Here is a 14,543-nt window from a genome sequence, read left to right on the forward strand (position 1 = left end):
CGCCTAGTAGCTTCTTGAGTTGGCTTTTTGGCTGCAAAGAAGCTTTTATCACAACCAGCCTTAGCTATGCTATTGATCCATTCCATTTTCCTTGTGTTGATGGTTATGCTTATTCTTGTGTTTAACATTATCAGTCAACAATGGAATGCTTTGAATATCCTCGCAACTTAGAATGAAATCAAGTGGCATACAATCATAATTATATACTTCATTCTATGTGTATATTATATTACATACATACAAAAACATGCATATATATATATACAGATGTTGTACCTTTACATCATTTGGGCAGGCATCTTTTTTTAGCCTTGCGCTCTGTACAACACTGCAAGCTAAAGAAGATATATGTACATGGAAAATCATGGTTAAAGAAGCCCTATATATGCTTTGTTCCCCACCGGAAAATGCCTATAAATGTACATATCAGGTGAGATTAGAGGGGCGGAGCCAAATCAAGGTTTGATACAGCAGTTAATGTAGGTCAAAATCTTCTTTTTCTTCTGCAATATGAAAAGGAAAAATGAGAAAGAATGGAATGTGAAATGAAGGGGGAAGGGGGGGGGAAGCAAAAGCAGGAATGGAGGGAGAGAATAGTACGGAGACAGGATAATGGTCGTCTGGGGGGCGCTTAGGAAAAGAAGAAACAACGAGATCACGGTCATTGCCAAGGCTACGCCTAACATCAGACTTGTGCTGCTTCCTGTTGGCACGAGCTTGATTGAATATCATTGAATAATCGGTGGCTCCTGCATTTTTCTGATCCCACGCTCCAAATTGAGGGACTGGCGTCCATCCTACTACATTGTTCTGCCATTCCCCATTTTAATTTTCAAATACTACTTCCCAAACATCTTAATATTTCATACTCTATTCGGACAAATTCAAAATATCTAGTTATTTGTTTATATGTATGTATGAAATTTACAACTGTTATATTGAAACAAGCATTATAAGTTGTACAAATATTGAGAGAAAGGGATAAGGAGTTTAGAAAATGTTGAAAAAGAAATCAAACCTTAAAGAATAGAAATTTGAATGAAGATGATTATATTTTATATGGATATCAAAACATTAGGCGTGCAGATGAAATGAAGATGATTACACAACTGTTGGTATGTAAACAAGATGTTGGGAAGTTAAATAATTACCTCTGTCTGATGAGCCATGGTGACCAGCAAAAGAATTGGAGATGGTGGGGAGCATCTCACAAATAATAAATAATTTATGTTATGGGAATCAAAGGTTGCCTTAGCAGTTGGATTAAATTTGAAAACAAAACTAAATAAATCATTTTTCAGTTAGAAACTGGTGGTAAGAATTATGTACTCAACTTCAATCAAGATATTGCCTAAATTAGATTAGCATTTTAGCAACAACAATATAAAATAAACATGGTAATTATAGACTTGGAATTATTTTATCGTCATTCTTATTATGATGTTTACTGTTTTTACCTCATATCATTTTCATTTTTATTTTTCATATTATATATAATTAATGAGGGTTGGAAGAAGAAAATTTGAAATTGTATTTTAAGATGACGTAACGACATATGAAAATAGTGATATTATAGTTATTTTTTTCGAAACAATAAAATTAGTCAATTTAATGTAGGGGTTTAAGCCAGCCTCGAAGTTCTTTTGATGATTTGGAGGTTTAATCCAATATGGAAAATAAAAAATGGCATGGATTGATTTTATTGGTAGGGATTATAAATGATCTAGTAGAAAGAACTCGTAAAATAATTTTTCCTTGTTAATATATAAAATATATCAAATCAAACAAAATCTTAATTAATTACTTATCTTTATTGGAGGGTTAGGATTCATTTCATTATTTTTCCATTCATTGTTATTCAATACAATTATTATTACTATTTAAATGTATATTTAATGGTTTAATGGTTTAAAAGACCCTAACTTTTTTTTGAAAAAATCAATTAAGTTCTTGCGACTTATTTCATCTAATTGAGCTCTTGAACTAATAAAACTAGTCAAATAGGCTCTTTGATTAATGTTGACTATTACAGCGTTGATGTGGCCGTTAACGGCATTGACATGGTATTTCGTGTCAACTATAGTTGCTGACGTGGTAGTGTCATGCCAGCAAAAAATAAACGAAATAATTTTTTTTAAAAATGAAAAAAAATTAAAATATACTAAAATGAACATAAACATACGATTATCTAGATTCATTTGTTTTAAAGCTTAATTTTTTTAAAAAAATCAATATATATTTTTAAAAATTAAATAAATTTGGCACAATAATTTCATTCTTCCTCTGTTTAATATATTTTTAAGCTGTTTTCAACCTTCTTTTTACAACTTTATTTCATCAATTTCAATTTTATTTGGTTTTGTTTACTTGTGGTTTTGCATCACATGATGTGGTTAGCGCTCATCCTTTCCTCGTCTGAGTACTTTCTACATTGAATTTTTTTTATACAATATTAGAAATAGAGTATAAAATGACATTGTTCCAACCAAATAAGTGTTTAATGACAAACTTCTAAAAAAATAAATTCTCATTTATTTTGTATGTAGTTTTTTTTGAATAATCTTATTATAGGTTATAATCTTTTTTTTAACACAATGTCTAGAATTACTTATAGTTTCTTCTCAACCCATAAAAAGGGATGTCGAAACCATTTTTAAATTTTGAAAAAAAAGGGATCGACTTTAAAAACAAATTTTGGAGTTGTCACCAATCTTTTTTGAGGTGTAATCGGGTCACCTAGAGATTGATCATTTTAATAAAACATTTGATTTATTAAAACGATAATTTTAGGTCTACAAGAATCGAGAAAAAGGGTTCGGGAGTCGGTTACATACGAGGAAGGGTTAGCACCCTCGTGACGCCCAAAATTGGTATCAATTGATTGTTTAATGTCCTATCGTTGAAAATTTAAAGAAAACCATTAAAATACGATTCCCTCTTAAAAAAAAATAAACAATTCGAATTGGATTTTAAGATTCACTCGTTTAAAGAAATAAAATACCACATCCAACACGTTAGGACACGATATTTTAAGCCTCCAAAAATTGAGATCACCTCATAATTTTCAAAACACGCAATGAAATCTAAAAGGGTATCATGTTATTTGGCTAAACGAAAAAAACAAAACCCAGCACGATTGGGCACGATTTCTCGAATTTCCAAACATAGAACATTGCCTTGTTATAAAATTTAGAAAACACGGATGAAATTTCAAAGTGATATTTGTTTATTTGGACAAACGGAAAATCGAATTCCCAAAAACATCAAATATCACCTTTGTTTTGGAAGTTTTCAAATAAACAATTGCAATACCGGCTCAAAATATATTTATTTGGTTCACTTTAGGGTAAAAACGATTGATGTTGGGCAAAGAGTTGGAATTTAAAGATCATGATGCAATAACGTGTATACAAGCTTAGTTTTGTACATGTGATAAAAGTATGTGGCAAGTTTTAAAACAAATAATATATAAATAATATAGAAGAAATGCAATTTGGAATCATTAGTATGCAATCAAACAAATGTATAAAAATCTTAAGGTAACATACATGACAGTTCGGAATAGGTCAAAAAATAATAAAATTAAAAAAAAATGTATGAAATAATAATATATAAATGAGATTTCAAGACACATAATGTATATATAAAAGAGTAAGTAATACATAGCATGGTATTTGTCAATCTAAATAAATAATACTTAAATGAAAATTTATACATTAAAAAAAAAACAAAGGTACTAGTATATGAAAATAAATAAAATATACCATTTAAAATAGGGTCTTTAGAAGAAATCAAATATGCATAAAATAATATAAAATCAATAATATATACATAAAAAAATAAAATAAAAGGAAATATTTACATAAAATAAAAGGAAGTCAATAATGTACACTTAGAGTAAAAATAACTTAGTGTAAGTTACGTATATACGTGAAATAAAGAAAACTTAATATAAGTAAAGTATATAAATACAAAATAATATATGAAAGTATTTTGGAAGAAAAAAACAAATAAATATGCACATGAAAAAAACAGTATATTCTTATTTTGTTAAAATAATATGTACAAATATATATATATCAATTTTGTTAAACAAAACTATATGTTAAAATAATATATTCTTATTTTATAGTAAAAATGAATAAAAAAATTTAACTGGAAGAAAAACAAAATTAAAGGCACAACTTATGAACAAAGCAAACCATTTAAACATAACTTTGGGCCAAAGTAAAACGCGAAAACTACAAATTAACCAAACCCCAAACTGGACCCTTTCAGCACGGACTAAGATGAACACCCGCGTAAATTCCTGAGACAATTTAAAAGAATTAAAGAAAGCATGGAAAGGGTCCAATCGAACACTAGCGCAAAAGGGAAGGACTGGACGCGAAAATTACCCATTTAAGGTAAAATGCGCGGACCCAGCCTAGCAATTGCGATGTAACTCCGGTGAGTTTTCCTCTTTCTCTTATATCCTTTTTTACACACAAAAGAAAAAAAAATAAAGCAAGAAAAATAGCAAAACTGAAAAAGGGAAAAAACTAAGGGCACGTTTGGTTCGCTGTATTGGATTAGAGGCGTATTGGATTAGAGGTGTATTGGGATTAGAGGTGTATTGGATTAGAGGTGTAATAGCTAATTCACTGTTTGGTTGAATGTAATGGAATAGAGGCGTAATAGTAATCTTGTGTTTGGTTGAATGGAATAGAGGTGTAATAGCATAATGGAAAAAACTAAAATGACTAGAATACCCTTAGCATAAATTTGTTTTGGTAAATGATTATTGTTATTGTTATTTAAATTATAATAAGATTATTATTATCAATAATAAATAATTTAATCATATTTAAACATAATTATTATTAAATATATTTTAATTAAAATATATAATTTAATAAAATTCTTAATAATTAATATTCTTATGTTAATTTACTCAAATCATAATATATGATACTGTAAAATATAAATTAACATAATTATTATTAAATATATTTTAATTAAACTATATAATTTAATAAAATTCTTAATAATTAATATTCTTATATTAATTTACTCAAATCATAATATATGATACTGTAAAATATAAATTAACATAATTATTATTAAATATATAACTTGAAAATTATATTCTGCATAAACATAATTAACTTATACTAAGAAAAAGTTAGATGAAAATGAAATTGTACATCATAATCAATATGTTCAAAAGTTTTACAACATCAAAAAGTTTGAACATTGATATTTAATGGTGAGAAAGAAATCTTCTGACCCATTCCAATCGGGCAACAGAAGGTAAACTGAAGAAAACGATCATTTGAGTTGGATGATCGGGAATTTTACTCAAAGCATCATACCGCTGATCGTCGGTTAAATTTTATCTCTTAAGAACCTTATCAGGCGCATTCCCGGAGTTGAGCCCAAAGTAATTCATTCTAGGCTTGCATCTCCCTATATTGTTGGATTGTAGCCTGCAAATCTTCTCTCGCTCATGTATTTTAGCATTTCCATTCATCTTGACTATTTATCAAAATGGTGGAAGAAAATAGAAGGGTATGATTGTTGCTCTATCGTTGGAATTATAGAAAGGATGGATTACAGGTTTCTACAGCATCACTTTTATTTGGTGTCTAGATCTACCTTAGTGTTAATAATGGATGGAATCTTGGTCTTTTTTTCTCCTAATGATGATAACTCCTTGAAGGTAGAGACAACTTTTTGCTTATTTCTCAGATGATGTTAACTGTTATAATAATTAAGTTAGACAATATTTAGGGGTGCACAATGGTAATGGTTCACACTATGAATAGTGTAGAGGCTAAGCTCATGTAAATTCCAGGTGCTGGTAAGAATTCTTCCCTATACATCACGAAGAGTGACATTAAGGCTTCCTTGATGTTCTTCACAAAATCCAGGCATATAGGCTTCATACTGGGACCAGCTTCAAAGCAGCAGCGATCGGCATGCTGAAGAACCCGATCGGTTGGCGGCTCGGTTGCAAGTGCAAGTGCTCCTAAAGTATCCATGATCATATTCACCCACAATAGCTGAACAGCTGTCAGAGGAGCACTCCCTGCAGCATAAGAAAATATGAGAAATTTTATATTGTTCGGAGTTTTCGTTTCCTTGATACTTACACTCATGAACACATAACCATATTTCATATTCCTGTTCAAGTGATTATCATTTGCAAAGAAGCTAGAACATTGGTTTAAAATATTAGTAGGCAAACATATTCCGTTGTTACCTGTCAAACATGCTGAGGAGAAGTTAACAATTAAGGCAACAATGTTGACAGTCAGTTGAAACTGTACAAATTTCTGAATATTTATGTACACTGAACGGCCCCATTTGGCCACTGTCAGAATTGTTGAGAAATTGTCATCAAGAATGATGACATCAGCACTCTCCTTAGCCACCTGGAATTGAGAATTGAGATTAGTTGAATCTTGATTTTGGTAAATATCACACAGTACATATACTTGAGCAAAATATTTTACTAGGATCTAACAAAGAATCATTATCATAACACTAGTATCAGGCGCATGAAAGAATATCAGTTCGCAATTGCTTTACCAGAGTATGCTTGTCCATAGGAGAAGATCGAGCTATCACCTGCAAAACGAGAATTGAGGTATGAATTACAGGATTTATCCTTTTGTTAGAAGCACCTAACTGGTATTTGAAGCAAAAATAACAATGGGAGGACACCTGAATCTTAGGAATTAACTTGAGCAAAGAACTCCAGCAATTTCAGTGCCTCATCGCCAGACCAACTCCAGATAGTCCCTTCTTGCAGTTTACTCCTTAACAGTCCTTGCACCATTACGGCAAAAGTCACTACAGCAAAAAACAGGCCTACCTTCCCAATGATAGTTGCTACTCCATTCAATTTCACCTGCAGTGGGGTCTCATCATCTCCCCCTTCACTGAGGGTTGCCATCAATTTGCCCCATTGAGTTCTCATCCCAACAGTGGTAACCAACATCTTGCATGATCCATCTTGAAGCTTAGTACCAGAAAGCATAAAAGGGTTTTTATCATTCACCACTACTGGCTCACTCTCCCCTGTTAAACTTGATTCATCGATTAGCACGGAAAATCCCGACACAAAAAGGCCATCAGCAGGGACTTGGTCACCAATATTAAGGTGTACAATATCACCAGGAAGCAAATCATATATGGATAATTTCTGCCTACAATCATTTCTTGTTACCTGAATGGTGATTTTCTTTTTCTCCTTGTCCAAATCCTTAAACTGCAAAGATTGGCGATAATCGCTGGTTGCCGTGACGAACACGACTAATAAGATACTTGCAACAATCCCAAGTCCATCATGAGCTCCGGCTGGCCAACCTTCCATTGCTATCCCAACGACCAACGACACAATAGCACATGCCCCAAGGATCATAAGAGTCATATCCTGAAGAGCTTCCCAAACAAAGACCCAGAATCCCTTAGCATCAGGCTCAGCAAACTTATTGATTCCATAAATCTCTTGTCTTTTACTCAACAAAGCAGCATCAGAACTTAGTCCAGTGTTGGTGGATGTGGAGAGTTTTTCAGCAATGCCACTTACTCCACCATGAAACTTTAGTTTCTTCACATCATGGCCTTCCACAATGGATCCTAACTCATCAGCACAAAGTTGAAAACCAGCAGCTATGACTTGCTCAGGAACAACATAGTCACTAGGTTGTACACCTGCAAAACGAAGATTCATTTATACATATTCAAAGGCGTTTTACGAAATAAAAACGTGAACAAAGTTGAATTTGCAGCAAACGGTCTCACCTGATATAAACTGAAAGGCAGCTTTCGAAACCAGTACAGCAATTCTCAATTTTTCCTGCAATTTTCCATAATAATAACAATCTCTACATTGCCATAATCCTACTACCATATTAGAAACGCAAAGCCAATTAACAAAACTAAAAAATTCTGCTCATTTCTCTCATGATAATCACTAATCAGTATATCTTTACTACATTTAGAAAATGATGAAAAATTGAAAATGATATTTGAGCAATCTCTAAATGAGAGAGTGGATTGAAAAGTGAAGGGACCTGATTAGTGCGACGCATAGCAGCAGCCTCATAACGTTTGGAGAGGTTGGCAGTGAATCGAAACCGCCGTTTCGGATTCTTCACGAAACCAACAACTGTCCTCCATTTTTCCAATGCTTCATCCGACGAATGCTTCGATTTCAAATCGAAGTTCTGGTTCAAATAACTATCCATCAATCCTTTCTTTCAAAAATGTTTCAAATCGCCTTTGTTCCTAAAACAGCTACCTCAGCTTCATTCAAATAATCGAAGAAAAATAACTGTGGAAACCGATTAAAGATAAAAAGAGAGGGGAATTTCCGGTACTGCTTGCAACAGCAACGCGGAAGTTTGTGAGAAAAATTGGTGGGAAATAAATAAGATCAAAATGGAATAGAAAAGAAACTGAGAAAATTCTTTTAAAGAAATGGAGGATCCGAAATTTGATGCAGTTTAGTAGAGTGTTTGAACTGGTATTTTCCTTCTACTATTTAGGAACGGATTTAAAGTCAAAAGTATTCCATTTTTGCAGCAAAACTAAGCACGAAAGGCGAAGCAAGAAATTGGGGCTACTGGCCGAAGGCGAAGCAAGCAATGAAAGAGATAAAGGAGAGACAAACCCAGGAAACAGAGGGCAAATTAGGGCGTGAAACATTTTGAACCTATATTCTCTCCAAAAAAAGGTAAAAAAAACCAACCCCTTTACAATCGAAATTCAAAAACTTTATAGCTGAATACAAAAATCGTTTCTGCCTATTTCTTTGCTCAAATTGTAGGTACCGTGGGAGAGTGCACGATCGTGGGTCATGGACGCGCGAGCTAGGGGTTGTGTGTGGGCGTGCCGACGTACGTGGGGCGCTGAACGTGGGGGGCTGCGACGCAAGGGGAAGAAGGGAACTTAGGGTTTTTGAATTTGGGCCTTCTGTCACTATGCTATTTTAATGTAATTGAGCTGGGTTTTCTTTTTGGATTTATTATTTGTAAATGGACATTTAATATTTTATTGTATTCTTTGGTTTTTGTATGTGCATAGGCCCGGGTCTAAATTGGGTCTTACACCCATAAATAGGAAAATAATGCGCTTCAACGTACTCAGACCCATGTTCTTTTGTATTAACAACAATGTCGATACTAATCGAGTTAAAACTCAATCGACTACTTTATATATAAGTCAAAACTTTTATTAATTAAATCACATAAAATGAATGAAACTACAAAATTAGGGGTGTATAGTGGGAAACTTAAAAAAAAAAACTTAAGCCAAATGAAATTAGTGGTGGGTGGCGCCAAATTAATTTTTACCCAAATTTGTTTAATAATTTTTAGTACCAAAATAACGTTTTTTTCTCAACAAAATTTGAGCAGCTTAACAAAATTAAGCCACTTTTTTCTCCTTTAAAATAGGGATTTATCATCTTTTCTTATTGATCTGTTTTTCAAGTAGAAATGAAAGGAAAATCGATGGATGCCATAAATATTTCTACTACTACTACTACAGTGGAGCCTTTAATGGTGATTACAAATAGAACAGAAGAAATTGTGGATTTGATGTTAGCAGAATGTCTCCATTTGATAAAACAATTATTTATCGATGTCCAATTATTTTTCGAAATTAAAAAAATAAAAAAAAATATTATAAAATCAAGTTGTTAACTTTTGATTTCAAAAAGCCGATCGATGATATATATACACCCCATTTTATAATCTCTTATATTGCCAAACATAATTTAAAAAATTCCCAGAAATTTGTCCTCCATTTTCCTAAACATACTAGTAAGCAAGTTACAATGTTGAAAAAAAAAGAAAGAGAGAAAAGCAACTAAACCATATCTTTTCTTTTCCTAAAATAATTTTAGCCATCTCCTCAATTCCTCTCTGCATCTTTTCTAGATTATATATGTACAAAATTTGCGTCTTCTTCATATGATGCAAGTTATTCGATCATAAAAAGTAATCAAAGGAAAATATCATCACGCCGCCTCTTTGGGTTTCCTTTTCTCATCATAGCAACAAATTCGTCATAATTGATCTTTCCATCCTGTAAAAATTATTTCTTCTTTTTAATTTATACAAAACTTGTTTAAACAAGTGAAAGTAAAGAGCATGAAATTGAAATCTTTTAATATTAGAGTTTCTGGTTAGTATTTGATATATTGTGAGTGAAATATTTTAATCTTATATGTAGAGTCTAAAAATTTTGATGTTAATGTATTAAATAATTTTCTCAAAGATTTTAATTTTTTTACTGAAAATTGAATATAATATATATAGAAAATTTCCTTACGTTATCAATATCAACTTCGGAAATGATTTCCTTTAGGTCTCTGCCATCATGCATGCCATATTCACGTAGAGCTTGCTCTAGTTCTTCAATGGTGATGAATCTGATAAAACAAGTAGGCATATACATACAGTTACCAGAATTGGAAAAAAGCAATTGCAGAAATAACGAAATTAGCTGCAATAAAACTATGATTACCCGCTATTGTCTTTATCAAAGTGTTGGAAGGCATGGTAGAGATGCTCTTCTCGATCCATTCGATTCATATGCATTGTGGCCGTAATGAACTCGTCGTAGTCTATAGTTCCATTTCCATCTGCATCAGCCTATTTTCAAAAAGAAAAACAACAAATATTTTGTCTTATTGACAAAAAAAAATAAAAAATAAAAAATAAATAAAGGAAATGGGATTTATGTTTGGAAATGACTTACCGCTTCCATTAGTTGTTTAACTTCATATTCAGAGAGTTTTGTTCCTTGCTTAGCGAGACCTTGCCTCAATTCTTCTAGTGTAATTGTTCCACTATTGTCAGTATCCATGCCCTTGAACATCTCCTTCAATCCCATGATTTCTTCCTCTGATAAACAGCCCGCAATGACCTAATCGTTTTACCAAAAATTACATCACAAACTAATGTTTTTGAGAGGGTTAATTCAATGAGATGGATGTTTGATGTTGGGTTAAATACCCTTAAAGCAACTTTCTTGAACTGATTCATTGCTTTAAATTGTTTGAGCCTGCTTAGCACTGCGTTGTCAAGAGGTGTATCAGGTGCTTCACCATCCACTTTGATCCATGGATGTTCTGTTCATGGCCATACAATCAATCAGAATCATGCAAATAACTTGGCCGCCATAGCTGAAAGCTTAGGTATATACTTACTTAGAACCTGGACTGCTGTTAACCTCTGCTTGGGATCCACAGTTAACATCTTCTTAACAAGATCCTTGGCTTGAGCTGAAATTGAAGGCCATGGAGCAGTCGAGAAATCAACATGGCCACGTAGAACTGCATTGAATATTCCATTTTCGGATTCTATCAAGGGGAAAAAAACTCATCTTAGTTTCGAGCTCCAAGATTGCATTTACCAGGACTGAGAAACCAAATGTACCTGCCCAGAAAGGGGGAACACCAGATAGAAGAATATACAACATAACACCAATACTCCATATATCAGCTTCAGGTCCATATTTCCTCTTTAGGACTTCAGGTGCTATATAATATGCACTACCAACAATATCTCTAAATTCTTCACCTGTAAGAGATCCAAGGAATTAAGATCAATTCCTAGCAATGAAGATATCGTTGAGCCATATAAAAGCATCGAGTTTGAGGGAATTATCTCAACCTGGCTTGTAAAAGACTGATAGACCAAAATCTGTTGCCTTCAAGGGGGAATTTTCGTCTTTGTTCGACAATAGGAAATTCTCAGGCTTCAGATCCCTGTGGATGACACCCATGGAATGGCATGTGTGCACAACTTGAACGATTGTTCGAAGCAAAGAAGCAGCAGCACGCTCGGTGTAATGGCCCTTAGCAATGATCCGATCGAATAGCTCGCCTCCGGCGCATAACTCCATAACCAAATAAACCGAATGATTATCCTCATAAGCTCCCTTGAGTTCCACAATGTTAGCCTGGCCTGTCAAATGATGCATGATTTGTACTTCCCTTCTAACATCCTCGATGTCCTCTTTGTTAGCAAGTTTCCTCTTGGCAATGGTCTTGCAAGCGAATTGTTCCCTGGTTTGCTTGCAAGTACATAAATGTGTGACCCCAAACTGTCCCCTACCCAATTCCTTCCCAATGTTGTAGGTGGCTGTAATGTCTTCCATTCGGCGGCCTAAGACGGGTCCGATTGGGGAAGACTTGGATGGCTTGGAGGAGTCTGCTGGGGAGGCTGTATTATTCCTTGGTGATGAGTCCTGCTTGGAACCGCTAGGACTCTTGGCTTGTTCCACCGTGATGGTGTCTCCCTTTTCATTGGCATCTTCGACGGAGCTGCCACAAGAGCAACAATTCCCCATGATTGGGGTCAAATGAAAGTGGGAGAGGGGATGGTAGCCTTAACCAGAAGGACAATATTTTCGTTCTGATTGGGGCTCAACAAAAGCCTTATTACAAAGAAATTATAGAAAGGATGTATAGAGTGAGGAAAAAAAGAAAGGAAAAAAAAAACTGTTGAAAGAAATGTACAGCAGCTTGGAATTTGGTGTAGAAATTAGAGAGGATTGATAATGAGAGATTTTAGGATTAAAGATGTCAAAAATGTGTGGAAACCAGTCATTGGGGGTGTGTTTTGAAACTGTTGGGAATGAACATGCTTGTAAGACAAAGAGTCCAGAGGATTTGTCGGCCTCTACCAAAACCGTTTTATGTTTTTTGTATCTGTTGGGGAACTTCCATCAACGATCGCTAGCTCCTCTTAGTGTTGCCTTTCTTCTTTGCTAATAACTATGAAAAAACATTTCCCTTTCTGTCATATTCCACGACTTGGATTTTCAATTTATTACTGACAAATAAGCATATAATATTAGCATTAAGATTTCATACTACAAACATATCATCAGGTTAACACGGTTAATAATATCAGCCCAGGTGTTAATTACATCATCTTGATTATTAATTACGGATTGATTAAAATTGAAATCGTTTAGGTTGAAAGTCATAGTGCTAATACCTAAAGCGGTGAACCAGATACCTAGTATAGGCTAAGCAGTTAAGAAGAAATGTAAAGAACGAGAATTATTGAAACTAGCATATTGGATGATCAATCGGCCAAAATAATCATGAGCAGTTCCTCTTGACTGAATCTGGAATCTTCATTAGCAGGTTCATTTTCTATGGTTTCTTGATCAAACTAGAGGTTACCAAGGAACCATGTATAGCACTGAATAGGGAGCCGCCAAATACACTAGCTACGCCTAACATGTGAAACGGATGCAAAAGGATATTGTGTTCAGTCTGGATTACAATAATGAAGTTGAAAGTGCCAAAGATTCATATGAGCATGCCATTAGAAAAACTTCCTTGACCAATTGGATAGATCAAGAAAACAACGGTAGCAACTGCAACAGGAGCTGAATATGCAACAGCAATCCAATACAAATATAATTAAAAAATTTGCATACAGGTTGATTGAGTCTTAACTCGATTGATATAGATATTACAGGTGCGAGTGCGCTGAAACGTATTATTCTTTAATTTATGAATTATGAGAGGTTATGAATAGATAGATATAATCAGAACTTAAAATGAGATTCTTAAAAAAAAAAAGAAGAAATTTCTCCTAAAATTTTATAAAAATTAAATAAATAATTTAGAAAGAATGAAGAAATTGCAGGAATTTTTTTTCCTTTGAAACTCCTGGAAGAACATTCCTTTTATAATGACCACAAGTTGTTCACAGGGAATACCAATGAATCATTATCTCGCCTAACAAAATCCACTAGCAGATAGCATGTAAGTTCTTTTCTTTGGAGTTCTCTTTCCAAGTGAGAAAGCTTGCTGAAAATTTTCTTCAACTACATTTCCACCGTTTCTAGCTCACCACACACCAATTTTATAAAATTTTCTTTCACTTTCTGTTCTCGTCAATTGCGATTGGTTGGAAAGAAAATTTTGGTAAAGTTGATAAGGAAATGGATTTTTTTTTAAATTTTTTTGATGTTTTTAAAATTTTTTTACAAATTTTTAAGGATTTTTACTTTAGTATATTTTTTGAATTTTGAATTTTTTATAATTATTATTATATATATATCAAGATTTTTTTAGATTTTTATATATTTTGTAAAATTTTCGGATAACAGTGCTACCGTTGTCATGATCACAATTTTAAAGTAAATGTTTTTTAAGTCAAACCGATGGTTGAATTGGTGAAGTCACCAATTCATCGGTCAATTAATATTTATTAAAATTCAAAGCATATTATTTTTAACAAAATTGATCTAACCGTCGGTTTAATCTGTACATACTGATTTTCTGATCTAATTGATTCAAAGCCACTCTTTGAACCAATCCCTCAATTAGTTTCTAATCCAACCAACCTAACTAACTAATACGATCCAATTCAAACAATATTGTTCAAATTGTCACATTCCAAACTTAACGTTATTACAAGAAAATATCAAAATAGTGAAAAAGGAAAAGGGTAGATACTAAATTAGGATAAAGAAAATCATAAGCAATTAAGCACCAAGGTAAGCGCCAAATGTAAAGG

General features: G+C 33.2%; 2 protein-coding genes across 2 annotated transcripts; both read right to left on the reverse strand.

The window, feature by feature from the left end:
- Positions 1–5,702: 5,702 nt before the first annotated feature.
- LOC107890078 (calcium-transporting ATPase 2, plasma membrane-type) lies at positions 5,703–9,040 on the reverse strand. The gene is made up of 6 exons (XM_016814592.2): positions 8,064–9,040; positions 7,792–7,846; positions 6,719–7,701; positions 6,574–6,612; positions 6,245–6,416; positions 5,703–6,070 (listed from the first exon to the last, which is right to left on the reverse strand). Exons 1-6 carry the CDS (start codon positions 8,235–8,237, stop codon positions 5,793–5,795), a joined length of 1,701 nt encoding a protein of 566 aa, XP_016670081.2. The 5' UTR covers positions 8,238–9,040; the 3' UTR covers positions 5,703–5,792.
- Positions 9,041–9,680: 640 nt separating this feature from the next.
- LOC107890303 (calcium-dependent protein kinase 17) lies at positions 9,681–12,468 on the reverse strand. The gene is made up of 8 exons (XM_041076520.1): positions 11,673–12,468; positions 11,436–11,579; positions 11,207–11,359; positions 11,013–11,128; positions 10,756–10,923; positions 10,522–10,649; positions 10,327–10,426; positions 9,681–10,080 (listed from the first exon to the last, which is right to left on the reverse strand). The coding sequence occupies exons 1-8, from the start codon at positions 12,349–12,351 to the stop codon at positions 9,997–9,999; spliced, it is 1,572 nt and encodes a 523-aa protein (XP_040932454.1). The 5' UTR covers positions 12,352–12,468; the 3' UTR covers positions 9,681–9,996.
- Between the last annotated feature and the right edge of the window lie 2,075 nt (positions 12,469–14,543).

This window comes from Gossypium hirsutum, chromosome A09, assembly GCF_007990345.1.
Source record: "Gossypium hirsutum isolate 1008001.06 chromosome A09, Gossypium_hirsutum_v2.1, whole genome shotgun sequence".
Classification (NCBI taxonomy): domain Eukaryota; kingdom Viridiplantae; phylum Streptophyta; class Magnoliopsida; order Malvales; family Malvaceae; genus Gossypium; species Gossypium hirsutum.

Coding starts and splice junctions, on each gene's coding strand:
- LOC107890078 (XM_016814592.2), bottom strand. CDS start 8,237: ATGGATAGTTATTTGAACCAGAACTTCGATTTGAAATCGAAGCATTCG. Junction 7,847..8,063: donor CTATGCGTCGCACTAATCAG/GTCCCTTCACTT, acceptor GGAAAATTGCAG/GAAAAATTGAGAATTGCTGT. Junction 6,071..6,244: donor CTCCTCAGCATGTTTGACAG/GTAACAACGGAA, acceptor CTTATGCTGCAG/GGAGTGCTCCTCTGACAGCT.
- LOC107890303 (XM_041076520.1), bottom strand. CDS start 12,351: ATGGGGAATTGTTGCTCTTGTGGCAGCTCCGTCGAAGATGCCAATGAA. Junction 11,580..11,672: donor ATCAGTCTTTTACAAGCCAG/GTTGAGATAATT, acceptor GATCTCTTACAG/GTGAAGAATTTAGAGATATT. Junction 10,924..11,012: donor TCAAGAAAGTTGCTTTAAGG/GTATTTAACCCA, acceptor TAAAACGATTAG/GTCATTGCGGGCTGTTTATC.